At 65.9% G+C, this 26,553-nt stretch overlaps 1 protein-coding gene and 1 long non-coding RNA gene across 3 annotated transcripts; one reads left to right on the forward strand and one right to left on the reverse strand.

The window, feature by feature from the left end:
- Positions 1–317: 317 nt before the first annotated feature.
- FLNA (filamin A) lies at positions 318–22,958 on the forward strand. 2 transcript variants are annotated; one of them, XM_047098508.1, is made up of 47 exons: positions 318–802; positions 3,795–4,043; positions 4,151–4,248; positions 4,382–4,529; positions 5,026–5,144; positions 5,225–5,302; positions 5,396–5,558; positions 5,649–5,849; positions 6,356–6,493; positions 6,580–6,703; positions 6,797–6,933; positions 7,032–7,225; positions 7,375–7,488; positions 7,582–7,725; positions 8,437–8,560; positions 8,643–8,803; positions 8,894–8,984; positions 9,075–9,244; positions 9,513–9,630; positions 9,726–9,988; positions 10,221–10,818; positions 10,913–11,086; positions 11,169–11,331; positions 11,411–11,571; positions 11,661–11,831; positions 12,235–12,358; positions 12,448–12,604; positions 13,287–13,476; positions 13,632–13,655; positions 16,075–16,322; positions 16,435–16,530; positions 16,719–16,821; positions 16,908–17,048; positions 17,141–17,269; positions 17,443–17,616; positions 17,714–17,875; positions 17,969–18,172; positions 18,247–18,399; positions 18,517–18,639; positions 18,762–19,028; positions 19,177–19,314; positions 19,493–19,608; positions 20,140–20,272; positions 20,966–21,142; positions 21,334–21,552; positions 21,639–21,842; positions 22,450–22,958. In XM_047098508.1, the coding sequence occupies exons 1-47, from the start codon at positions 430–432 to the stop codon at positions 22,635–22,637; spliced, it is 7,944 nt and encodes a 2,647-aa protein (XP_046954464.1). In that variant the 5' UTR covers positions 318–429; the 3' UTR covers positions 22,638–22,958. The 2 variants fall into 2 exon arrangements, with proteins under 2 accessions (XP_046954464.1, XP_046954465.1); XM_047098509.1 differs by lacking the exon at positions 13,632–13,655 and having other exon boundaries at positions 319–802.
- On the reverse strand, positions 22,766–23,822 carry LOC124525890 (uncharacterized). The gene is made up of 2 exons (XR_006965577.1): positions 23,725–23,822; positions 22,766–22,987 (listed from the first exon to the last, which is right to left on the reverse strand). It is a non-coding gene; the product is annotated as an uncharacterized LOC124525890 (long non-coding RNA).
- Between the last annotated feature and the right edge of the window lie 2,731 nt (positions 23,823–26,553).

Genomic DNA, 26,553 nt, shown 5'->3' on the forward strand with positions numbered 1-26,553 from the left:
GCCCGCTGGCGGCCAAGTGGTACGGCGCCAGACGCTGTTCACTCGTTCCTTGCTGCAGCGTTTCCTGCAGCGCTGGTGCGAGGCCATGAGGCGAGGGCGCGTCCTTGCCCCCTTCGGGGCCCAGAGACCCTCCCCGGAGCCTCGGTGTCGGGTCCGAACTGACGGGACTGGGGGCTGAAGGGGGCATTCCGACGGGCGGGGCGGGGCGGGGAGGGTGCGGCCCGAAGCCCCACCCCGGGGCCCCGCCCCGCTGTGGCTCCTCCCCTACGGAACCCGCCCCCCTCCCGCATTTAAAGGGCTCGCTCTCTCCGCAGCACAATCTCCGCTGTCCGCCTCGCCCTGCGTGTGCCGAGGTGCCTGCGACTTTAATTAAAGGGCCGTCCCCTCGCCTAGGCTGCAGCACCGCCCCTCGGCTCCTCGCGCCTCAAAATGAGTAGCTCCCACTCCCGGGCGGGCCAGAGCGCGGCAGGCGCGGCTCCGGGCGGCGGTACCGACACGCGGGACGCCGAGATGCCAGCCACCGAGAAGGACCTGGCGGAGGACGCGCCGTGGAAGAAGATCCAGCAGAACACGTTCACACGCTGGTGCAACGAGCACCTCAAGTGCGTGAGCAAGCGCATCGCCAACCTGCAGACGGACCTGAGCGATGGGCTGCGGCTCATCGCACTGCTGGAGGTGCTCAGCCAGAAGAAGATGCACCGCAAGCACAACCAGAGGCCCACCTTCCGCCAGATGCAGCTGGAGAACGTGTCGGTGGCGCTCGAGTTCCTGGACCGCGAGAGCATCAAGCTCGTGTCCATCGGTGAGGGCGCGGGTCGCCCCTGTGGCACCGGGAGGTCGAGGGCGGGGGCTCCACGCGTCCTCCCCTCTCTCCCAGGCCAACCCCTCTCAGCCACCCCCGCCAAGCCGCGGCGCTGCCCCCCGGCCGCCGGGCTCCAGCGCGCAGGCCTCGAGAACAAAGGCGCGCTGGCAGGCCGGCCAGGCATGCAGACCGCTACGCGCCCCCGCCCGCCGCACCCCGGCTGGCCCGCGCCCAGGCTGAGCTCACATCCTCCGCAGGCCGCGCCCCCGCCACCGAGCCCGCGGTGGGAGAGGGCCTGCGGAAGGCGGGCACTGGCCAGGCTCTGGCCCTGCGCCCAGTGCCCCATCCCTGAGGAGGGGGAGTCTCAGGCTCTCCACCACCTCCCCTTCCGCAGTTTGGGAAGGGCCCTCTGGCCTCCCGCGCTCCTGTAGTTCCTAAACAGGGTCTTGGAGCTCGTGGGTCCCATTGTCTAGGGCTCTTGGCTCCTTTTGGCCTTGGGAGATGGGTCCTTCTATTGGAGATGGTTCCAACCCCCAGTTTAGATCTCCCCTCGGGGAACTCGGGGCCACAGAGGATGATAGCTAGCCAAAGGGCACGTGAGATGAGTCGGCTGGCGAAGGGAGCTGGTTTGTAGTCTACTTCAACTCCAAGTTACCGTTGAGCTTGGGCCAAACTCTTGCTTCCATGTAGGACTTGCTTTTCTGCATCTAGAATGCAGGAGTTGGCTGGGAGGTACTCCAGCGTGCACTGGGCTCACCGCCAACCTAGTGTCCGTGTCACTGGACGGGTGAGGCTGGTGAGGCTGGCATTGACCGGACCTACTGTGGCATCCCAGGTTCTTTTCAAGATGGGGGCTGCTCAGAGACAGGCACCGGAACTGGTGGGTCACTGGGGGGGCAGCGTGTTGCCGAGAGAGAAGGAAAGCTTTCTTTTCTTTACAGTTCTTCTAGTTGTCCCTACGGCACGGTCCTTGCTGAGTCTCAGTCTGAGTGACGGAGACTCAGATGCCCCCAACCACTCCGAGGGCAGGTCTCCAGGGCCCCACCTCTTTCTTTGGAATGCCAGTCGGGGATGAGGCCCACCCCTCAGTCCCAGCCTCAGTCTAGCCAAGCTGAGTCATCTCTGAGCCTTGGGTGGGGGGGCAACCGGATGTGGGGAGGCAGGCCACACCCCAGCTGTCTGGGGGGGGTCTCCTCCTCCCTCCTCCCTTCTTCTCCTCCTCTTGTGAGCTGGCTGGAGCAGGCCTAGTTCCCAGAGCTTTGCCATATAAGGCAAAAAAATGTTGGAAAGCAGCAGTGATTAGGGGAGGGAGGGGGCAGGCTAGCCCCAGGGCTGGGGAAAGGGGGTGGGATGGGGCGGGGCCATCCAATCGGGCTGTCTCCCAACCCCGGGCCCTGGTTCTTCCCTCCCTCTTTTGTGAGGGGGATGGAGGAGGGCTTAGGCCAGCCTCCTACTGATGATCGAGGGGAGGGCCCAGCCCAACGACTGAGGCTGCTGAGCTTGGCCTGATGTGTCCTCTCCTAAGTCACAGCAGGACTTGAGGTGGGGGCTTGCTGGGAAGCCCTGGCTAGGCCTGTGCCTTTGGTCTTCTCTGAACCTTCCATTCACCCGCAGCCCGAAGCCCCTCCTCCACCACGTCCCCTTGCTGTCTGGGCACAGAACAAGGCAGGGGTGCAGAACTAGGACGCCTCAGCCTGGGAGCAGAGAGGCTGCTTCGCTCAGTGGCTTGGCCGGTCCTCGAGGCTGCCTGCCACTGATGGCCCTTTTGGTGGCGTCCATCTCCTTCTTCCCACCCTCCAGTTGACTCATCACACAAGTATTTTCTCCTGATTTTGATGGGGGTGCAGGACTCCGGTGGCTCCCAGAGCCCTCCCCTTTCCAGGGCCCCACCCCTGAGGAAGCTGAGACCCAGAAGTGGCTTGGGTGGGGCCCAGAGCCTGGAGGGGTTGCTGGGGTGACGGGGTGCCGGGTGCCCGCCCTAACCGCTTCCCCTGTGGTGAGTTTGGCAGCCACCCCCCTGAGGCCCAGGGCCCCGTTAGGTGGTGAAGAGGGCAGGCGGCCGCCGGCGAGCTCTGCTGAGGCAGCAGGAGTCAGGGACCCCACCCACGCTCCCAAGCGGGGGCCCTGGCTGCCCCACCCAGGCTGGCTAGCTCTGCCCTTCTCCTCGGACCGGGCGAAGGGGCTCCCTGGCATGTGTCCTGGCCATCACCCTGGGTGGCAGGCCAGCTGCTGGGTCTCAGTGAGTCAGGGCCACGCAACCCAAGCACTGGCTCTTGTGTCCTCCGCGCTCCCCACCCCGGGCCTGCTCCCAGTGTGGGTCTGTGGGGGGGTGGGAGGCTCTGAGGAAGTGGGGGTAGGGCTCACATCCTCCACACAAAGGGTCCTTGCCCAACGCCTCCGCTTCCCCTGTCCTGCGTGGCCCTCGGCCCACCCAGTCATCCTGAGGCAATGGTTTTCTTTCTCAACTGTCCCGCCGGCCAGCTTTCCTCTTCCTCAGCCGCAGCCCCAGTCCGCGGCCAGTGCCGGGGTCAGCTCAGGGGCTCTCTCGCATCCGGGCCCGCCGGGGCCAGGCTGCTCCCCCTGCCCGATTCCTTGGGGACCCTGGAGGCAGGCAGCTGCAAAGCACCTTCAGGAGAAGGGCTCTTCGAGAGCCGCCAGCCCCCCCCCCCAACCCCGGGCCCTGTCTGCAGACTGGGTCCATCGTCGGGGCTGCCTCTGGGCCCCCAGCAACACCCTTCATTGCACTGTATCGGCACCACGTGTCAGCGGGTGTCACCCCGTCCGTCCCCAGAGGTCTCTCTCGTCTCCTTCACCCCGCCCAGGGACCCTGGGCAGAGGGCACGACCCACACCCCGTGCCCTCAGGAGGGCTCTCCCGTCCCCCTGCTGCCCCCGCGCCACCTGTGAGCGCCCGGTGCCCTGCGTGCGCGTGCTCGGGGACGCTCGAGCTCGGCCGCCTACGCGCTCAGTGCGGCCACGCGCTTTCCTCACAGACAGCAAGGCCATCGTGGATGGGAACCTGAAGCTGATCTTAGGCCTCATCTGGACCCTGATCCTGCACTACTCCATCTCTATGCCCATGTGGGATGAGGAGGAGGACGAGGAAGCCAAGAAGCAGACCCCCAAGCAGCGGCTCCTGGGCTGGATTCAGAACAAGCTGCCGCAGCTGCCCATCACCAACTTTAGCCGGGACTGGCAGAGCGGCAGGGCCCTGGGCGCCCTCGTCGACAGCTGTGCCCCAGGTGAGGGGCGAGGGGGTGCGGGGCAGGGGGCTGAGGTGACGGGCAGCGCTCTCGTCGGGGGGCCCGCGGGTCCCTCCCCTCTCCTCCCAGCCTTCCTTGCGCCGCAGGCCTGTGTCCTGACTGGGACTCCTGGGACGCCAGCAAGCCCGTGAACAACGCGAGGGAGGCCATGCAGCAGGCCGATGACTGGCTGGGCATTCCTCAGGTACGCCCCCGCCCGGCCGCGTGCAGGCCGTCCAGGGGGTGCGGTCCCGGTCCCAGCGGACAGCCCAGCTGTGTCGCCTCCCGGGAGCCTGAGGCTTGGAGGTCACGTGGTTTCTGTCTTCCGTCTGTGCTAGGTGATCACGCCCGAGGAGATCGTGGATCCCAATGTAGACGAGCACTCCGTCATGACCTACCTGTCCCAGTTCCCCAAGGCCAAGCTGAAGCCAGGGGCTCCGCTGCGGCCCAAACTAAACCCAAAGAAAGCCCGCGCCTACGGGCCAGGTGAGGGGGGGGGGGCAGGGATGCTCTGAGTGCTTACCTCGTTCCCGCGGGACCCGGAGGTCTTGGGAACTCTTTGCTTACGTGGCGGCTAGGTTCTCAAGCGCCCCCTCAGAATCCAAGAAGTGGGCCAGGGCTGCTCAGGACTGGCCACTTGGCTAGAAGTCCCCGAGTCACCAGCGCAAGGTGGAGCATGTTCAGGAGGGAGGACGCAGCCGTTCTCCTGTAAACAGAGATAAGCCAGCCAGGGTGAAACACGGGAACTAGGGCCCAGGCCGACCGAGTGAGGGTACTAGGAAACAGACCCGGGCCCGGCCCACAGCAAGAATGCAGCAGGGGCGTGAGGGCAGGCTGTGTGCTGGGCCAGGATTCACATGGAATCGATTCACCCAGTTCGGAGCCCGCCTGACGGGGAGAGGGGGGAACGGCAGGGGAGGGATGCAGGGGTGAGGCGGTGGCCCTGACGGCCGGCTCCCGGCTCCCTGACCCTGCCTGGCAGGCATCGAGCCCACGGGCAACATGGTGAAGAAGCGGGCAGAATTCACGGTGGAGACCAGAAGCGCCGGCCAGGGAGAGGTGCTGGTGTATGTGGAGGACCCGGCCGGCCACCAGGAGGAGGTAGGGGTCCCGGCGGACCGCGGTGGGCTCGGCGGTGCCCCCCGTTCCGAGCACGGCTCACGCGCTCCTTCCCGCTACAGGCAAAGGTGACAGCCAATAATGACAAGAACCGTACCTTCTCTGTCTGGTACGTCCCCGAGGTGACCGGGACTCACAAGGTGAGCCCTCAGCCCCAGGGGAGGCGGGGGGGTGGAGGCGGTGGCCGGCAGGCCCAGAGCTCGCCCCTCACCGTCTGCCCCTCCTGGGGACAGGTCACCGTGCTCTTTGCCGGCCAGCATATCGCCAAGAGTCCCTTCGAGGTGTATGTGGACAAGTCCCAGGGTGATGCCAGCAAAGTGACTGCCCAGGGCCCCGGCCTGGAGCCCAGTGGCAACATTGCCAACAAGACCACCTACTTTGAGATCTTCACGGCAGGTGAGGGGGTTTTGCTGAGGCTGGCGGGTCTGAGGTGGGAGCTGCCGGGGTCCCGGAACGGCCCGGGCCTGAGCCGGTGCCTCGTGGCAGGAGCTGGCACGGGTGAGGTGGACGTTGTGATCCAGGACCCCACGGGACAGAAGGGCGCCGTGGAGCCCCAGCTGGAGGCCCGGGGCGACAGCACATACCGCTGCAGCTACCAGCCCACCACGGAGGGCGTCCACACGGTGCACGTCACTTTTGCCGGCGTGCCGATCCCTCGCAGCCCCTACACTGTCACTGTTGGCCAAGGTAGGCCGGTCCCAGCCGCCCCCCAAGCGGGGCGCTGTAGACTGGGCCTTCCTCAGGAGGGGGTAGCTAGGGCGAGTCTCCGTGCGGCCCCGGCCCCGGCCCCCTGGGTCTCTATGCTTCCACTGTCTGGGCTCTCTGTCATCCCCTACTGGGGCCCTTCCTCCTCCTTCTCCGGCTCTCTCTCCACGCTTTCACCTTCAGAAGAGCTCGCTCCAGCTGTTTAGAAACCTGCTGCTCTCTGCTCTGCCCACAGGGTCAACGGTACTTGGATCTGTCTTCCTCTGGGAGGGGGTGGGCTGGGTGGGGGGCGGGGTGCTGGTGTTGAGGAGCTGGGAGGAGGCCTGGCCTGCAGGTCCTGGGGTCACGGTCCCTTGCAGTTCTTTCTTGCATGTCCCTCGCCATCCCGTGGGACCAAGTTCTGAGGGACCCCCAGCCCTGGGCGGGGGGCGGGGGGCGGGGTCGCCCACAGCCCGCTCCCAGTGGCTTAGCCGGCCCTGTACCCACAGCCTGTAACCCGGGTGCCTGCCGCGCCGTCGGCCGGGGCCTGCAGCCCAAGGGTGTGCGGGTGAAAGAGACTGCGGACTTCAAGGTGTACACGAAGGGCGCGGGCAGCGGGGAGCTGAAGGTCACCGTGAAGGGTCCCAGTAAGTTGGGCCACGGCTGGGATGGGCAGCAGCAGACCCCGGGGCTGCTGCTGGCCAGGCCTGAGGCCCTCCCTTGTCTTGGGCAGAGGGTGAGGAGCGTGTGAAGCAGAAGGACCTGGGGGACGGCGTTTATGGCTTCGAGTATTACCCCATGGTCCCCGGCACCTACACTGTCACCATCACGTGGGGCGGCCAGAACATTGGGCGCAGGTGAGGCCCCGGGCAGAGCCCTCAGAGCCCAGGCAGCGCGCTTTTCTCCCTGCTGGGCCCTCAGCGCTGCCCTGCGTGGCTCTCTTTTCACAGTCCCTTCGAGGTGAAGGTGGGCACGGAGTGTGGCAATCAGAAGGTGCGGGCCTGGGGCCCTGGGCTGGAAGGGGGTGTCGTCGGCAAGTCAGCAGACTTTGTGGTGGAGGCCATCGGGGACGACGTCGGCACCTTGGGTAGGTTGGAGGCTGTGATGTGGACACCTCGGGGCGGAGGGCGGTGAGGCCACCCGACCGGGTTCCAGGGTGCTGATGGGACCGGCGGCTGTCCTCAGGCTTCTCGGTGGAGGGCCCATCGCAGGCCAAGATTGAATGCGACGACAAGGGCGACGGCTCCTGTGATGTGCGCTACTGGCCCCAGGAGGCCGGCGAGTATGCAGTGCACGTGCTGTGCAACAGTGAGGACATCCGCCTCAGCCCCTTCATGGCCGACATCCGTGAGGCGCCCCAGGACTTCCACCCAGATAGGGTGAGGGGCACGCGCTGCTGGCCTGGGTCTCGGCCCCCTTCTGCCTCTGCTTGGGGCCTTGGGAGGCGTGGCCGGGCTGGTATCCCCAGCGGTGTGTTCCTGCCACTCTGGGTCCTTGGTGGCCTGAGACCTGGGTGGCCTCTCATCAGGTGAAGGCGCGCGGGCCTGGGTTGGAGAAGACGGGTGTGGCCGTCAACAAGCCGGCCGAGTTCACGGTGGATGCCAAGCATGGCGGGAAGGCCCCTCTCCGGATCCAAGTCCAGGTGGGGTGCCCACCCGTGGTGGGGGTGGGGTGGGGTGGGGTGGCCAGGTGCCCGGGCTGATCGGCAGGCTGCTTGTCCCTGCCCGCTTTCCAGGACAACGAGGGATGCCCCGTGGAGGCGTCGGTCAAGGACAACGGCAACGGCACTTACAGCTGCTCCTACGTGCCCAGGAAGCCTGTGAAGCACACGGCCGTGGTGTCCTGGGGAGGCGTGAACGTCCCCAACAGCCCCTTCCGGGTGAGCCGGCCTTCCCGGGGCCTCCAGTGGGCCTGCAGCCCGTCTCCCCGGGGCACCTGCTTCCCTTCTGTCCTCCACCTGTGTCAGATGACAGCCACGCAGTTCCCCCGTCTCAAGTGTGCAGCTCGGTGGTTTTGAGTACCTCCAGAGTTAGGCAGCTGCGGTTACGATCAAAGCGGAGCGCATCTTCATCATCCCCAGAAGAAACCCCTCTACCCTCCAACTCCCCCTCCCCCAGCCCTAAACAACCACCGATCTTCCTGGCTGTGTGGGTTTGCCCGTCCTAGACGTTTGCTATAGATGCACCATCCGGTATGGGGCCTCGTGTTCCTCGCCGCTTTCACTCAGCATCACGCTCTCGTTACGGTTCACCCACATCCTCGCGTGAATCAGCACCTGCCGCCCTTTTAGGGCTGAATAACGTGCCAGTGTGTGGACAGACCACACGTTACCTATCTCTTTGTTGATGGACATTTGGGGGTTCTGTGCCTTTTGGCTGTTGCGAATAGTGCCACCGTGAACATTCGAGGACGAGTGTTCACGGGGACGAGTCGTCTCCTTCCTCCCGATACACGGACACCTAAAGGTGGCATCGCGGCATCAGATAGTCACTTCGTGCTCACATTTCGTGTGCTTGTCGGCAGTGAGTGAAAAAGCCCGGCCTCTCCCCCAGGCCGGTCATGCCATTGCACTTGCCCCTGTGCCTTGCAGGTGAACGTGGGAGCCGGTAGCCACCCAAACAAGGTCAAGGTGTATGGCCCCGGAGTAGCCAAGACCGGGCTCAAGGCTCATGAGCCAACGTACTTCACTGTGGATTGCACAGAGGCCGGCCAGGGTAAGGCCCTGCCCCAAGCGGGTGGGCACGGGGGTGAGGTGTCCCTACGCGATCCCAGCCTCTGCTCCCACCACCACCACAGGTGATGTCAGCATCGGCATCAAGTGTGCTCCTGGCGTGGTGGGCCCCACTGAGGCCGACATTGACTTCGACATCATCCGTAATGACAATGACACCTTCACGGTGAAGTATACGCCCCGCGGGGCCGGTAGCTATACCATCATGGTCCTCTTTGCCGACCAGGTGGGTGCTGCTCCTGCCAGCCCCTAACACTGCTTGCTGAGTGTTGGGGTGCTGCTCTCCTCTGAGCCTGTCTCCTCCCACCCCCTGCAGGCCACACCCACCAGCCCCATCCGGGTCAAGGTGGAGCCCTCCCACGATGCCAGCAAGGTGAAGGCTGAGGGCCCTGGCCTCAGTCGCACTGGTGAGAATGAGCAGCACCCCGTGGGGAAGTCGGGGGCCCACAGGGAGGCTTGGGGCAAGGGGCCCCTACATGGCTGCCATGTTTCCTCAGGTGTTGAGCTTGGCAAACCCACCCACTTCACGGTCAATGCCAAAGCTGCTGGCAAAGGCAAGCTGGACGTCCAGTTCTCAGGACTGGCCAAGGGGGATGCGGCGCGTGATGTGGACATCATCGACCACCATGACAACACCTACACGGTCAAGTACACTCCCGTGCAGCAGGTAGCTGCCTTGACTTCCCAACAGCCGCGTTCCTCAACTACCCACACCGAGCCCGTGGGCCTCCTCGTCAGTGGGCTAGCTGGGCTGCTCCCGAGCGCTTCCTACACACTCTTGATGCCTACCCGGGAGAGAGCCAGCGTGGAAGGCTGGGGGCGGGGGAGCGAAGCCAGCGTTTCTCTCACGCTCCCTCCATGCCCAAGTGGGGAAGGCACGGGCCGGGGTGACCAAGGTCCTCACTCCTTACCCTGCCTCTCTGCACTGTTTCCAGGGTCCAGTCGGCATCAATGTCACTTACGGAGGGGATCCCATCCCCAAGAGCCCCTTCTCGGTGGGAGTGTCTCCAAGCCTAGACCTCAGCAAGATCAAGGTGTCTGGCCTGGGAGAGAGTAAGTAGTTGGGGCTCTGTCACAATCAGTGAGGGTGCCCAGGGGCACGTGGGCTGGATGCCACAGTTCTCTCCCTCCTTTGGTCATCTCAACAGAGGTGGACGTTGGCAAAGATCAGGAATTCACAGTCAAATCGAAGGGCGCTGGTGGCCAAGGCAAAGTGGCATCCAAGATCACAGGCCCCTCGGGCACCGTAGTGCCCTGCAAGGTGGAGCCAGGCCTAGGGGCTGACAACAGTGTGGTGCGCTTTGTGCCCCGAGAGGAGGGGCCCTATGAGGTCGAGGTGACTTATGACGGTGTGCCTGTGCCCGGCAGCCCCTTTCCTCTGGAAGCCCTGCCCCCCACCAAGCCTAGCAAGGTAATTGGGGTTTGGGAGCCCACCCCCTCTCCTCCAGGCTCACCCTCCCCCTTCCCCAGTTTTGTCCTTAGGACCAGTGGCCCTGCCTAAGCCTGCTGGTGCCCCTAGCTGGTGGGGGGGGGGAGGGTAGCCAGAACGAACGAAAGTAGATGTAAGGTCAGGCTGGGGGTCTCGGGTCAAAGGCCAGGGAGGTGGTATGGGTTCGGCTCCTGACGTGCCCCTCTTCCCTCAGGTGAAGGCGTTTGGGCCGGGCCTGCAGGGGGGCAGCGCAGGCTCCCCCGCCCGCTTCACTATCGACACCAAGGGTGCTGGCATGGGTGGCCTGGGCCTGACGGTGGAGGGCCCCTGCGAGGCCCAGCTCGAGTGCCTGGACAACGGAGACGGCACATGCTCCGTGTCCTATGTGCCCACCGAACCCGGGGACTACAACATCAACATCCTTTTTGCTGACACCCACATCCCTGGCTCCCCCTTCAAGGCTCACGTGGTCCCCTGCTTCGACGCGTCCAAAGTCAAATGCTCAGGCCCCGGGTTGGAGCGGGCCACCGCCGGTGAGGCGGGCCAGTTCCACGTGGACTGCTCGAGCGCGGGCAGCGCAGAGCTGACCATCGAAATCCGCTCTGAGGCAGGGCTGCCCGCCGAGGTGCACATCCAGGACCACGGCGACGGTACCCACACCATCACCTACATCCCGCTTTGCCCCGGGGCCTACACCGTCACTATCAAGTATGGTGGCCAGCCCGTGCCCAACTTCCCCAGCAAGCTACAGGTAGAGCCCGCGGTGGACACTTCAGGCGTCCAGTGCTATGGGCCTGGGATCGAGGGCCAAGGTGAGGCCCCACCGAGGATCATGGGGGCGGGGGGAGGCCGGTGCCCCCAGGGTCCCTGGAGCCCCACGCTTCCTCCCCATGCCTGCCCCTGCAGGTGTCTTCCGAGAGGCTACCACCGAGTTCAGCGTGGATGCCCGCGCTCTGACGCAGACCGGAGGGCCGCACGTCAAGGCCCGTGTGGCCAACCCCTCAGGCAACCTGACCGAGACGTACGTGCAGGACTGTGGTGACGGCACGTACAAAGTGGAGTACACACCTTACGAGGAGGGTACGCGCCGGGGCTCCCAGGGGACGGTGGCTCAGAGATCCGGTGGCCTGGGCTCCTCCTGACCCCGCCTGCCCTCCTCCAGGACTCCATTCTGTGGACGTGACCTATGACGGCAGCCCCGTGCCAAGCAGCCCCTTCCAGGTGCCTGTGACCGAGGGCTGTGACCCTTCCCGGGTGCGTGTCCATGGGCCAGGTATCCAAAGCGGCACAACCAACAAACCCAACAAGTTCACCGTGGAGACTAGGTGAGCAAGCGCCCGGGAGGGCTGGGGCTGTGAGGGGCCCCGGGACCCCAGGACGTAACGGGCTGTCTGTTTGCACCAGGGGAGCCGGCACTGGTGGCCTGGGCCTGGCCGTAGAGGGCCCCTCCGAGGCCAAGATGTCCTGCATGGACAACAAGGATGGCAGCTGTTCGGTCGAATACATCCCCTACGAGGCTGGCACCTACAGCCTTAACGTCACCTATGGTGGCCACCAAGTACCAGGTAAGCACGCAAGTTCGCTAGGGCTGTGCTGGGACTGCCCGCTGGCCCTCGGCTCTCTCACACGGCTGTCCTCCTTCCTCACTCCCCAGGCAGTCCCTTCAAGGTCCCTGTGCATGACGTGACGGACGCATCCAAGGTCAAGTGCTCCGGGCCTGGCCTGAGCCCTGGCATGGTCCGCGCCAACCTCCCTCAGTCCTTCCAGGTAGACACGAGCAAGGCCGGCGTGGCCCCACTGCAGGTCAAAGTGCAGGGGCCCAAAGGTGAGTGTTCTTATGCCTGGGGGCGAGTGGGGAGGGAGACCAGAGGCCCAGTGCGGAGAAGTCAGTATGCGAGTAGTTCACGGAGGAGTCTCACGTGACAGTGAAGCCAGTGCCCCGGGGGGGGGGGGCGGGGGCAGAGGACCAGAAGGAGGTCTGACAGACAGGACTTGGCCACCGAGCAGATGTGGCAGCAGGGAGGGCAAGCAAGGGCCCAAGATGGCACGCAGATCAGTGTCTGGCGTCTCGGGGGGCTCAGGGCCATCCCCAGGGATGGGCAGGTGAGGGCGAAGCACGGCCTAGGCCCGGGGTGGGGGCTGGGTGCACCGCCAAGCCCGGCTGCTCCGGTGTGGTAGGGCTGGGGACCCAGGAGACGGGCTGAGTCTCTTTCTGGGCCTGGAAACAGGCCTGGTGGAGCCCGTGGACGTCGTGGACAACGCGGACGGCACCCAGACTGTAAACTACGTGCCCAGCCGGGAGGGGCCCTACAGCATCTCCGTGATGTACGGGGAGGAGGAGGTACCCCGCAGGTAGGAAGCAGGGCCTGCTGCCTGGGGGAAGGTTCCTGGGCTGAGCGCCAAGAGCCTTTCTGACCATTCACGACACCCTGGCCCGACAGCCCCTTCAAGGTCAAGGTGCTGCCTACACACGATGCCAGCAAGGTGAAGGCCAGCGGCCCCGGGCTCAATACGACTGGCGTGCCCGCCAGCCTCCCTGTGGAGTTCACCATCGATGCAAAGGATGCAGGAGAGGGCCTGCTGGCTGTCCAGATCACGGTGAGCTGGCCACCTGGGACGCTGTGTGGCCCTGCTGGATTACAGCTCCAGGCACAGAGGCGGCCAGGGAGGAGGGGGCTGAGGCCAGAGGGCTGTGCAGTGTAGGGCAGGAGACTAGGGTAGATGGACCGGTCTGGGTCTACGGTCTCCCCTGGAGCCGTGCCAGCCAGGCCAGGCCCCCTGCCTCTAGGATGGCGGTGGCAGGCACGGGCTTCCCGGGCACACGCTTGCTCACTGCTGACTCCGAGCACGTGACCGAAGCCCTTAGGGCCTGGGCTTGCGCACCTGTGACCTTCTCGTGGGTCAGGGGTCAGAACAGGACCCTGAGAGCTCTCGGGGGAGCTGTTCCTAGTGCCAGGGCAGGCCCTGGGGCGGGGGATGGGAGCCAAGAGGTGGTCACGGGGATAAAGCAGGACGGGCACCGAGCTCCCTGCCGTACGCGTCGTCACCTGGGGGCGCGCTGGGCGTTTGGGACATCCCTCGCGTACCTTGGCCACACCAAAGTAAAGGGCAGTGCCGCAGTGCCGGGTGCGGGCAGTCGTTTTGGGCCGTGGCGGTCGAGTGACTCGGAGGCTGTCCCTGCAGCGGCGGGGCTTGATGCCTGCTCCTTTGAGAGGGTCCGAGGTAATCCTGGGCCTGGCTGGGCTCGGGCCAACCACCTCCCCTGTGCTCTGCGGCACAGGACCCCGAGGGCAAGCCCAAGAAGACGCACATCCAAGACAACCAGGACGGCACGTACACCGTGGCCTATGTGCCGGATGTGACCGGCCGCTACACCATCCTCATCAAGTACGGTGGTGACGAGATCCCCTTCTCCCCGTATCGCGTCCGGGCCGTGCCCACCGGAGATGCCAGCAAGTGCACAGTCACAGGTGAGCCAGCCTGCCGGCGGCCGCGACGCTCGGCACGGGGCTTGGGTGTGCCTGTGTGCAAGGGCTCGCTGCTTGGGGCGGCGTGTGGGAGTGGGGGCCGCCCCCCTGAGTGACTCACCTGACCTTTCTCCTTGCTCTCTGCCCTCTCACCTCAGTGTCAATCGGAGGTCACGGGCTAGGTAAGCTGCTTGCCGGGGGCCCCGATGCCCCTCCTGCCCAGAGGGCAGCTTCCTTCCTCTTCCGTGCTGACTCCCAGGGCGGGGTCCAGCTGCAGCTCTCGGCAGGGACAGAGGGGGAGCTGGAGGGTTAGTGTCCAGGGGGGCGGGCCTCCAGACAGAGCACGAGCGCTCCGGCCCTCCCTCTCTCTGGGCCTCCGTTTCCCCATCTGAGATGTCGGGTTGCAGCTGAGAGCTTGGGGGTGAGGTGCATCCTGAGAGGCACCCCACTGGGGGCTCCGGGGTCTGGGGATCACGGCACCCTGGGGAAGCCCTGGGGGCGGGCAGCAGGCCCTTCCTTCTCACTTCTTCCTTCCGTGTCAAGGGCTCCTGCGTGGGCTAAGGGGACAAGGGGTCTGCCCTTACCGGTGGGAGTCCCCGGCCCTGGCCGGATCCACAGACCCCGCATCCCCCTCTCCTGGGGGCCTCGTGTCCCAGGCCGGGGGAGGTCCAGGCTGCATGAGTGGGTGGGATGGGCTGGTAGTGCAATAGCACCAGCGTCGACTGCTTGGGCGGGCAGCATGGCTGGGCCCAGCCCAGCCTCAGAGCCCCAAAGTGCACTCGGTGGCCTGCCCGCCCTCCCCACCTCCTTCCTTCCCCTTGCCCCCTACCCAGCAGTGACGTTATTCAGATACTGCCCAACCAGGCATAGAGATTCTCCTGCTTGGGCATGGGAGGGGAGCTCTAGCGCCAGCCAGGGACACCAGGGACTCCAGTGAGAGGTGCCAGTTACGTGGAAGCCTCCAGACGCTCCTGGCCTGGAGCTTGGGTGAGGTAGCCAGGACAAGATTCAGAGGGTGGCTAGGGTCTTGGGGCAAGGGCTCGGTGGCTTGGTAGGTAGAACAGTTCTAGGATCTGAGGTGACAGGCATGTATGCCTAGGGCCGGGGAACAGGGCCTTGGGGACAGGGACAGGGCCCAGACTTGGCTAAGGGAGTGGTTTCAGTTTATCTGGCCACTGTATGCAGAATGGAGGCAGAGAGCCCAGTAGGGGAGCCAGAGTCACTTCTGGATTGGTCAGAGTGGCGGCCTGGGCCAGGTTGGTGGCGATGCGGCTTAAGTGGGGAGCGAACGTGGCAAGTGCAGTTGGAGGATGGGGCAGCCAAGACCTGTGGATGGGCTAGGCGCTGAGCGGGGAAGGTGGGGAACTGGGGGGACCTGTGGGGTCGGGGCTGAAGCCGCTAGCTAGATGGCGGGTCCAGATGACGAGCTGCGGAGAGCGGGTGTGGGTGTGAGGTGAGGCCTCCCAGGGCAGGGTGGGCAGCAGGCGGCCGGGTCTACAGCCTGAGAGAGCCGTGCAAGGCCAGCAGGGAGCTCGGCCCGGCGGGGGCCCTCACCTAGCAGGGAAGCTCAGTGGCAGGCCGGCCAGGGGGACCCCTTCAGCTTAGCCCTCGAGTGGGTCCAGTGCTCCCGGCTGCTTCCCCGCAGGGGCCGGGCTGCAGGAAGCACACTCACCGCCGGCCCTCGCAGCCCACAGCCCCCCCCCCCCCCCAGGCCTTCACGGCTGAGCCCAGATCATAACGTCACTGCCCCTCCCCTCTCCTCGGGCACTCTGGGGCCCTAGAGGCTGCTCAGCTGCTCTGCCCTTGCAACGTAGTGGCGGTGGCTGCGGCTTGGGCCTCCCGTCCCCCCCGCCCCTGTCGCCGCTGCCTGCTGTGCTGTGCCTCTCCCCCGCCTTCCTCGCCACCCCCCCCCCCCCCCCGGATGCCGCCACTGCCTGCTGTGCTGTGCCGCTTGGGGGCCAACCCTGCTGCTCCCTGCTTCCTCGCTCCCGGCTCCCTGCCTGTGCCGGGCCGCACTGGCCACCCCTCACCACGAGCCTCTGGTCGAGCGAGTGTTCTCAGTCGTCAGGAAAGCCCGGTTTCACCTTCAGGCCTGGGGGGCGGGAGGCGAGACTCACACGCCCCCACGCTGCAGCAGGACCCTGCCTCACCGCATCTGCACACAGCGCTGGGATCCAGGGCCGGGCTGCAGGGACGAAGGCGGCCGTGGGCCCGGCCAGGGCACTGGTGTCGGTCCACTGCACCGGCTGAGGCCCAGTTGGCCGGGAAGGTGGCAGCAAATGCTTGTGCCCTGACGGTGGCGGTGGCCTCCTGGGCCTCCAGGCCCTTCCTTCCTCTGAGACACCTGTGCGCCACCTGTCAGGCCTTTCCCACGTGGAGCTATCCCCAAGACAGGGTCCCCGGGCTTGAGGCGGCTCAGGGGAACCTTTCCTGCCTTCTGAGAAACCACTCACCGCCCCAGCTTGGGGGGTGGGGGCGGGAGGCCTGGCTGCGCTTGGTGGTGGCAACGAGAGGCCTGGGCGGGTGGCAGGCAGACGGGAGCAGCTCAGGTGCCAAGCTCACGCGCCGGCCCCCCTCTGGGGACCCACCCCGCCCCACCAGGTGCTGGCATTGGCCCCACCATCCAGATTGGGGAGGAGACGGTGATCACCGTCGACACCAAGGCAGCAGGCAAAGGCAAGGTGACCTGTACTGTGTGCACACCCGACGGCTCGGAGGTAGATGTGGACGTGGTAGAGAACGAGGACGGCACCTTTGACATCTTCTACACGGCCCCCCAGCCGGGCAAATATGTCATCTGCGTGCGCTTTGGTGGCGAGCACGTGCCCAACAGCCCTTTCCAAGTGACGGTCAGGAGGGGCCGGGGCTGAGGGGTCTGGGCGGAGGGAGCCTGGCCTGTCCCTCCCCCCTGGGCCATCTCTACGACAGTAGACTCACCAACTCTTCTGTGATGCTCTGCAGGCTCTAGCTGGGGACCAGCCCACAGCACAGCCCCCACTTCGGCCTCAGCAGCTGGCCCCACCGTACACCTATCCCCAGGGTGGCCAGCAGACCTGGGTATGACCTCGCGTGCCTCATTCTGGCTCTCCCGGCCCTAGGGGACATGTGGGGCTGGCCAGCTGGGTATCCCATGAGGCCCCCTCCTGCCACGTGTGAGGAGGGACCTCCAGATGCTTCCCTTGGGACTTCCTCGTACGCCCACCCATCCTACAGCGCCTCACTTGGGCCCTCTGTCTCCACTACAGGCCCCAGAGAGACCCTTAATGGGTGTCAATGGGCTGGATGTGACCAGCCTGAGGCCCTTCGACCTCGTCATCCCCTTCACCATCAAGAAAGGCGAGATCACTGGTGAGTGGGAGCAGGAAGGGGCTCGGGAGCCACAGAGGCTTGGGTTTGCCAGTGGCTGCCCTGACCCTGGCCCCGTTGCCCTGCAGGGGAGGTGCGGATGCCTTCGGGCAAGGTGGCGCAGCCAGCCATCACTGACAACAAGGACGGCACTGTGACCGTGCGCTATGCACCCAGCGAAGCAGGCCTGCACGAGATGGACATCCGCTACGATAACATGCACATCCCAGGTGCGCCCCCACGCTGTACTGCCAGCGCCCTGGGAGGAGCCTGGGGAGGTGGCACAGAGCCCCATTCCACCTGGCCCCTTTTCCTGCCTCAGGAAGCCCCCTGCAGTTCTACGTGGACTATGTCAACTGCGGCCATGTCACCGCCTATGGGCCTGGCCTCAGCCACGGAGTGGTGAACAAGCCCGCGGTCTTCACCGTTAACACCAAGGATGCGGGAGAGGGTGAGCCGCTCCGATCTTAGCCTCACGTTGTGCCGTGGGACGCCGTCATCCAGCGGAGACGCTCCCTAAGTGGGGCTCCGCACCTGCCACCCCGGCCGCTGCCTGTCGGGGCTCTGTGCCATCAGTGCGGGGGCCCCGGCGTGGTTCCCATCCTCACCCACGACTCTCCGTAGGGGGCCTGTCCCTGGCCATTGAGGGCCCATCCAAAGCAGAGATCAGCTGCACCGACAACCAGGACGGCACGTGCAGCGTCTCCTACCTTCCCGTGCTGCCCGGGGACTACAGCATCCTGGTCAAGTACAACGAGCAGCACATCCCGGGCAGCCCCTTCACCGCCAGGGTCACGGGTATGTGGCACTGGGAGCAGTGACAAAAGCAGGCGAACGGCGGGGCGGGCACCCTCTCCCCACCGCACCTGGACATGCAGCGACTGTCCCCTGGCAGGCGACGACTCGATGCGCATGTCCCACCTGAAGGTGGGCTCCGCCGCCGACATCCCCATCAATATCTCCGAGACGGACCTCAGCCTGCTGACAGCCACGGTAGTGCCACCCTCGGGCCGGGAGGAGCCCTGTCTCCTGAAGCGACTGCGCAATGGCCACGTGGGTAAGAGGTGGAGGGGCAGGGCCTCCTGGGAAGGGGGAGGCCGCGAGGGGCGGGCCCGCCTTCCCCTGGCTGACGGCCCTGCCCTGTGCCCAGGGATCTCATTCGTGCCCAAGGAGACGGGGGAGCACCTGGTGCACGTGAAGAAGAATGGCCAGCACGTGGCAAGCAGCCCCATCCCAGTGGTGATCAGCCAGTCGGAGATCGGGGATGCCAGCCGTGTGCGGGTCTCAGGCCAGGGCCTCCACGAGGGCCACACCTTTGAGCCTGCAGAGTTTATCATCGACACCCGTGATGCAGGTAGGTGGTGGCCACCTACCAGCTGGGGGGGGCCCCCGTGCTCGGCCCCCTGGCTCAGGGCTGTCGCTTCCCAGGCTACGGCGGACTTAGCCTGTCCATCGAGGGCCCCAGCAAGGTGGACATCAACACAGAGGACCTGGAGGATGGCACGTGCAGGGTCACCTACTGCCCCACAGAGCCCGGAAACTACATCATCAACATCAAGTTCGCTGACCAGCACGTGCCTGGTGAGTGGGGCATGCACACGTTGCCCCCGTGACGGGGCCACCCTCCCTGCCACGCACCACAGCCTGCGGGCAGAAACGTAACCTGCGTGGTGCACGGGCTGTGCTCTCTTCCTGCAGGCAGCCCCTTCTCTGTGAAGGTAACAGGAGAGGGCCGGGTGAAAGAGAGCATCACACGCCGGCGACGGGCCCCCTCGGTGGCCAATGTCGGCAGTCACTGCGACCTCAGCCTGAAGATCCCTGGTAGGAGCCCTAGGGAGCCAGGGAAGGGGGCCTTGGGGAGTCCTGGGTACCAGCCCCACGGGGCCCCGAGCAGAGGGGTGGGGCCCGGGATTCTTGCTCACCACGTTGTCCCCCACCTGCAGAAATTAGCATCCAGGACATGACAGCCCAGGTGACCAGCCCATCAGGCAAGAGCCACGAGGCCGAGATCGTGGAAGGGGAGAACCACACCTATTGCATCCGCTTTGTGCCTGCCGAGATGGGCATGCACACAGTTAGCGTCAAGTACAAGGGCCAGCACGTGCCCGGGAGCCCCTTCCAGTTCACCGTGGGGCCCCTGGGGGAAGGGGGAGCACACAAGGTCCGCGCTGGAGGCCCTGGCCTGGAGAGGGCTGAAGCCGGAGTGCCAGGTATGCCTGCTTCCTGCCAGGCTTTTGCTCTTATGGGCTGGGGCGGGGGGTGGGATTGAGGAAGTAGCCAGCAGCACGTCAGCCATGCTCGGAGGGGACTGAGGCCAGGATAGCAGCCCTCCGTGAGGACACACTGCTCTCTCTACAGCCGAATTTAGCATCTGGACCAGGGAAGCTGGCGCCGGGGGCCTGGCCATTGCTGTCGAGGGCCCCAGCAAGGCCGAGATCTCCTTCGAGGACCGCAAGGACGGCTCCTGCGGCGTGGCCTATGTGGTCCAGGAGCCAGGTGCTGAGGGCGTGCCCAGGGCCACGGGAGGTGGCATCGGGGTGTGGGTGTCGGTCTGGGTCTGAGCGGACGGCTCCACCTGGCTCCCACCCTCCCCTCTGAGGTCCCAGGGCCACCCGGGCTGTTTGTGGCAAGTGGGGGCCCCCCAGCACGCCCTCTGTGCTCTCTTCCTGCCCAGGTGACTACGAGGTCTCAGTCAAGTTCAACGAGGAGCACATCCCTGACAGCCCCTTCGTAGTACCTGTGGCTTCTCCGTCTGGCGATGCCCGCCGCCTTACTGTTTCTAGTCTTCAGGTGAGGCACCGAGAGAAACCGCCTGCCTGGGGCTCCTGGGCCCGGCCAGACCAGAGCCGTCGCACAGAGCAGGACTTGGCCCCGTGTCAAGTGACCCGCCCAGCCCAGCTCAGGGCGCCGGGCCTCTGCTCTGGCCGGGCGCAGCCCACGCTTGGGGTCGGCAGGAAACACCCCTGCCCACTGTGTGGAGTTTTTCTCGTGTCTCAGGTCTAAAGGCTTTGAACAGAAGCCTGTGCCCGTTGAGCACCAGGGCTGAGGTTTAAAGAGGGACAGCCTGCCAGGGCCCAGTGCTGCCCACAGCGCAGGGCTACCCTCCATTCCTGCCGCCTGGCTGTGTGACTGCAGAGTGTGGGTCTGGGGGTGGGGGCGCGTGCCTGTAGCTTACTGCCCCTCAAGAATCAGTGGCTCTCCCTCTTTAAACCAAATCGGACGCCAGATGGGTAAGTGTGACCCCCGTGGGCCTCCCGCCGCTGGGACCCTGCTCTCCTGCACCCCAGCCACCCTGTCTAACCACGTCTGCTATGCTTCCAGGAGTCAGGGCTAAAGGTCAACCAGCCAGCCTCTTTTGCAGTCAGCCTGAACGGGGCCAAGGGGGCGATCGATGCTAAGGTGCACAGCCCCTCGGGAGCCCTGGAGGAGTGCTATGTCACAGAGATCGACCAAGGTGAGGCCCTGTCCCTGCCCGGGCCACCCACCCATCTTCCCCGGCCCTGCTGGGAGCAGCGGGCCTGCCCAGCTGGCTGGAAGCAGACTGAGAGTACAGAAGGAAGGTACAGATTCTTGCAAGCAGGGCCCAAGCGCCGGGGCTCTCCCAGCCGGGCAGCCCCTCCCCTGCTCACGACCCCAGCCCTGGGGGGGGCGGCGGGTCTGCTTGGAGGCCACAGCTTCTAGGAAGGAGAACGCCTTCTGCAGGCAATATGATGCGGTCTCCTGAGGGAGCGACCCGAAGTCTAGCCACGGGGCTGGCACCTGCAGACAGGCCCGAGGCAGCCAATGTCGCCAGTCCCACAGCTAGTCGTGCCCCTGCACAGCCCCATGACCTCCGTGCCCCTGGTAACAGGCAGGGGCTGGCATCTGTGGTAACCTTTTTCCGGAGGCAGAGAGGCAAGTGCTTTGCCTGTAGATCTCCGTCCAAGTGAGCACCGACAGCAGGCCGCTTGGGCGTTTACCGCTTCAGTCCTCCGGTTTGGGGAGGCCTGTGCCATGGGGTGTGGGTGCCCGGTGTGGTCCCCAGAAGCAGCGGAGTGGGCCACGTGGACCTCCTGGACTGGTGGGCGAGGGAACCTCTTCACAGATGCCACCTGCTCGGTTTTCGGGGAGGGATGTCGGGCCCTCAGCATGCCCTTCTGTCCCTCAGATAAGTATGCCGTGCGCTTTATCCCACGGGAGAACGGTGTCTACCTGATTGACGTCAAGTTCAACGGCACCCACATTCCTGGAAGCCCCTTCAAGATCCGAGTTGGGGAGCCTGGGCACGGAGGGGACCCGGGCCTGGTGTCCGCCTACGGAGCCGGCCTGGAAGGTGGTGTCACAGGTAGGTCAGCGGATGCGGTTTCCGCTGTGTGGACACCGATGCTAGGCCCCCTCCTCCAAGCTGTCGGTGACAAGAGGAGGTGCAGAGGTGATGAAGCTACGCCGGGGGGCTGGGGGGCTGGGAGGCTGGGAGTGGGGGGACGGGGAAGCAGGCCGGGCCAGCTCTTCCTCACCGCCCCCCGCCAACCCCAGGGAGCCCAGCTGAGTTCGTCGTGAACACGAGCAACGCGGGAGCCGGCGCCCTGTCCGTAACCATCGATGGGCCCTCCAAGGTGAAGATGGACTGCCAAGAGTGCCCTGAGGGCTACCGGGTCACCTACACCCCCATGGCACCTGGCAGCTACCTCATCTCCATCAAGTACGGTGGCCCCTACCACATCGGGGGCAGCCCCTTCAAGGCCAAAGTCACAGGTAAGCCTGGCAGCAGACTGCCGGTGCCCAACGCAACGCCTGGCACTCTGGCCACCTCTTAGCGCCCCCCCCCGACCGCCCCGCAGGTCCCCGTCTTGTCAGCAACCACAGCCTCCATGAGACATCGTCAGTGTTCGTGGACTCCCTGACGAAGACCGCCAGTGCCCCCCAGCACGGGGCCCCAGGCGCAGGTTCCACTGACGCCAGCAAGGTGCTGGCCAAGGGCCTGGGGCTGAGCAAGGCGTACGCGGGCCAAAAGAGCAGCTTCACGGTGGACTGTAGCAAAGCAGGTGGGTGCCCCGGCCCCGGCCATCACCCGTGCCCTCCGGAAAGAGGAGGCCAGAGATGAGATGGGATGACCAGTGCCTGGGAACATGGGAAGAAGGGGGTGGATGGGGTGGGAGTGCCTTCAAGGGCATGGTTGTCACTTCTTTCTTTGTTTTTGGTGTTTTCTTTTAACACGTATTTTTGAGAGACAGAGACAGGGCATGAGCGGGGGAGGGGCAGAGAGGGAGGGAGACACAGAATGCGAAGCAGGCTCCAGGCTCCGAGCTGTCGGCACAGAGCCCGACGCGGGGCTCGAACCCACGGACCGCGAGATCGTGACCTGAGCCGAAGTGGGCCGCCTCACCCACCGAGCCATCAGGCGCCCCCAGGGCGTGGTTGTCACTTCTGAAGCCACTTCCCATCTGCGCCTCCCCGCCATCATTTTTACCCTTCGGGAAGCTGCCTGGGGAGGAGCTGGGTCTCCTGTGCCGGCGGCTCTTTAGGAAGGGCCGTCACCCCTGAACACAACAGGGTGGTGGGGGCAGGATACCAAGACAGAAAGAGGGCTCGGGGGATTCTCAGTAGGAGGGAGAGACTTGGGGTCTGGAACTGAGGCCCCTTCTCTACCAGGCAACAACATGCTGCTGGTAGGGGTGCATGGGCCCCGGACACCGTGCGAGGAAATCCTGGTGAAGCATGTGGGCAGCCGGCTCTACAGTGTCTCTTACCTGCTCAAGGACAAGGGAGAGTACACGCTGGTGGTCAAGTGGGGTGACGAGCACATCCCAGGCAGCCCCTACCGTGTCCTGGTACCCTGAGCTCTGTGCCTGTGCCAGCTGGCAGCTCCCAGGATGAGAAGTGCTCCCACGCCCATCCCCCCAACCTGAGCAGCCCCCCCTGGTCTCCTTGGCCCCGGAGCCCCGGCCGGCCCTGGCCGCCCCATCACTGCAGCCACCCCAGCCCTGCGCTGCACTCACCTGCCTCCACATGGGCAAAGGAGAGAGGCGAGCAGAGGTAGCCCTTTGGTGGCTCCGCCTGTCTTCTTTGGTTCTGGGAGGGGTGGGGGGGTACTATGCACGACCACCCGCTAGTTCTCTTCCCTAGCCAAGAAGAATAAAGTTCTGCTTCCGTTCTCCTGAGGCTGGTTCTGGCTTCCTTGCAAGGGTGCCTGCAGGATGATCGAAGTGTGGGCGCAGGCCCACAAGTTGCTAGAGCTCCAGGCCTAGCACCGAGGGGCTCCCGCTTTCCCAGACCCGTGCCCCACCCCCAACTGTAAGAGGCCCACTGGCAAGTGTTCTCTGCCTCCCTGGGTTCAGACCAAGGTCAGGTGAGAGACGTGTCCCACCCCCAGAAAGGGATGTGACGCTGGTGTACTTTTCCCGGGGCCGCACCAGGAACAGAGACTGTCCTAAGGGAAAGCCAGGCCATGACCAGACTACAGGAGGCAAAGTACTGGATGTCGGGACCAGATAAACTGGCCTTGAAATCACAGCAGCCCCTGGCCATCTCCCAGGCTTCTTGTGTCACCATCCCCCTGGATGAGGGACTGGTCATGAGGACCTCTGTCCCAAGGGATCTCGAGGCCACTCGGTGGACAGGCGGCCCCGATCAAGGAGAGGCAGACTGGCTGCAGTGTGCTGGTTCGCTGCCCCAGGCGGCCTCACGGGGAGCTCGGAGCCCCTCGCTTAACTCCTGCACTGCCTCCCTGCCATCGCTCGTCACGTCCCACACCACAGTCTCCCGCTCTTAAAAAAAAAAAAAAGGGTGCCTCGCTTCAAGTCCTTGTTTTGCCGCCACCTACAAAACACGGTCACCGACGTGCCACTCGTAGCCACCCCCCCTCCCTCTGAAGTCAGCCTTGCCCCTCACATGCAGGGAAGGGTTCTAAACCCAGCCAAGCCTCACCTCGCAGGCCTCCCATTACTGGCCGCTCCAGGCTCGCTGGCCATGCTCTATCTGGAAGCATGTCCGGGAACAGCAGAAGCCCAGAGCAGAGGGCACAGTTCTGATACTGTCTGATGAAAAAAGAACTGCAGCCAGGAAGGGAGGAGAGAACCAGGATGTGGCCAGCTGTGCAGCAGCAGACACGATCGGCAAAACAGAGTGAGAACAGACACTCCCTGAACTGCAGAAAAGTCGCACTACCTCCTCACTGTTCTGGAAAACGGTGGGCCTGCCACCCTAGGCGCCCGGTGGCCAGTCCCGGGCGACACCGCCCTCTCAAGGCCCCACCACTTCTGCGGGGCATGCTGGCCAGGGTCCCCACAGGACAGCTCCAGAGCTGGGCTGAGCTGAGGAGGAGGCCCTGTCCCTCCCTGGATGCCACATCCTGTCCAGGCAGCTGTGACAGACGCAGGGAAGCAAGGGCGAAAGATGCCAGCCTGGGGGTGGGGAACAAGCCCCGGGGGGAAGGCTCCGCACGGAGGCTACAGGACAGACCCGGCCCTGCCCAGGCAGGGGGCAGAAGGGAGCAGGACTGGGGCTCCCTCCCTGCAGAGGGCTCTGGGGTAGGACGGGCGCATGGCACCATGGCACCGGGACTCCGTCCCACGAGCGGCAAGCAGGCTGGGACCCGGTGCACTGGCAGAGTCCCGGCAGGACACCCCGGCCCCCGGCCGCTAGGTGCTAGGAGGAGACAGGGAGGGGCAAGGCCCGGGCCCGCCAGCGGGCTCACACACAGGGTGTGGAGGCCTGGTCACCTGCCCGGAGCCAGCGGGGACGGTGGCCCAGCCCCGCCGCACCCGCACCAGCGCCCAGGCCTTGCCTGCCAGGCGGGGCGCCAGGAGCAGAGGAGCGGTCCCCGCCACACGGCGACCGCAGGCTGGCCCCATCTCATCTTCTAAGTGTAGGGACGGGACCGCTGGCCACCCCAGTGGGGAGCAGCACGCCCCCCGCCCCCCATCCTTGGGGTCCTGTCCGCTCTGAGTCCAGGCAGCGCAGGGCAGGGGGAAGCTGACCAGCCCCACCCCACAGCCAGCCTCCAGCCGCCCCAGCCACACCTCTGCACCTGGCCCTGCCTGTCGCCCTTCTGCCCCATCGCCCGCCGCCCCCCATCCCCCCCAGAGAGGCTGGAAGGGGACTGGGGTGAGGAAAGGGGGGCACCCGGCCCCTCAGGGTGGGTGGGGCTGCCGCTCACCGGAGCCAGCGAGGGAGTCCCAGCACCTCTTAGTCCGGGGCCCCTTAGGATTCTGTGGGCCCACCCCAGCGCGGGTGGCCACGCCCCGCTCCAGGGCATAGGGCCAAGGTGCTCCAGGGCAGCCCCGGCCACGGAACCCCGGCGGAACCAAGGGAAAGAGGATGGGGTGGCCGCTAAGACAGGGCCCGCGAGCACGCAGAGCGGAGCGACAGGTGCCCGCCACAGGCACCTCCCGTGCGCTCAGTGCTCTGCGGCTCTGGACGGCCTCCTCCCGCTCCCGCTCGGGTGGGTGTGGGGGAGTGGGCCCGTGGCAAGTGCAGACGGGTCCCCCAGAGGGTGGGGTCTCCTCCTCCGGGGCAGGTGCATCCAGGGGAGGGCGGTCCCCAGCTGGGGCCGCTGTGCTGTGCGGCTCAGAGGTGGGGCTGGCTTCCGCCGCCTCGAGCGCTCCCCACGGGCTCCCCGCGGGCCGGGCCGTGTCTCTCAGCAGGCCTCCAGGAGCCCAGCCAGGCCACTGGCGGCGGCGGGGGCGGGGGCGGGGGCGGGGGCGGGGCTGAGCAAACCACTGAGCCACGCGTGGGGTGGGGGGTTGCCCTTGAGCCGGCACACCTGCTGAGGACCGGCGGGCACAGACGTCCTCGGGCAGAGACGGTGAGGTGCAGGGATGGGCACCGAAGGTGGGTGGGCAGGTGAGCGGGCGCAGGATCTGGCTGCCGGGGGGCTGCGCCCACCCACAGGGCCGGCCACCAGGGGGAGCGCCTGCGCGGCCCCGTGAGGCAAAGGGAAGACTCCGCGCCCCTCCCCGCCCGCCCGCCGCCGCCGCCGCCGCCGCCGCCGCCGCCGCCGCCAGGGGCAGGAGGCCTCCGAGGGAAGGCCGCCGGGAGAAGCCGGGCCCTCCTTGCTGTTCCTCCTGCCGGGGCGGGGCCGAGGGACGGGAAAGCCGTTCAGCTCAGACACACGCCAGGGGGCTGGCGACGACGCCGGTCAGATGGCCCCGGCGTGTGGGGCCACACTGGGCCTGTGGGTCTCCGGGGGGCCGTCTTCAGGACCAAGCCACCCGACACGCTGGCCGGGGGATGTCCCCAGGAGCCACGACCACGGTCCCCGAGGTCAGGCCCAGCAAGCAACGCCCTGGTCTCTGCTGCTGCTCCCGGGACACGGCCCGGCTGCCCCGAGACCCTCTGTCCTCGGGTTCAAAAAGCACACGGCGGCCGCCCGCCCCCCCCCACCCCCCCACGGTGCCAGGAGCTGCACCCCGGGCCCTGGCCCTGCGCGGCAGCAACGGCCAACGGGAAAGGTCCGGCCCACAGAACCGGCGTGACACACAGAGCTCGGGAGCATGTCAGAGCGTGTCAGAGCGAACTCATCTCTGAGGCCCAGCCAGGAAGGACGGGGTGGGCACTTCCCCAGGGAAACCAGATGCTGCTGGCCTCCTGTGGCCACAGTGGGAGCTCCTTCCTGAATTGACAGCTGCACCCCGCCCCTCCCCCACCGCAAGCCGGTGCCTGCCACCACCTGGGCCACCAGAGTCCAGCACGGGGCCACCCGGCTACCCGAACCATCACTGAGGAGGGGCCCACTCCTCTCCACTCCCTGCCCTC

The sequence above is a fragment of the Lynx rufus genome, unplaced genomic scaffold, assembly GCF_022079265.1.
Source record: "Lynx rufus isolate CCGP_SWC_20201006 ecotype Redwood Valley unplaced genomic scaffold, mLynRuf1.p SCAF_49, whole genome shotgun sequence".
Taxonomy (NCBI): domain Eukaryota; kingdom Metazoa; phylum Chordata; class Mammalia; order Carnivora; family Felidae; genus Lynx; species Lynx rufus.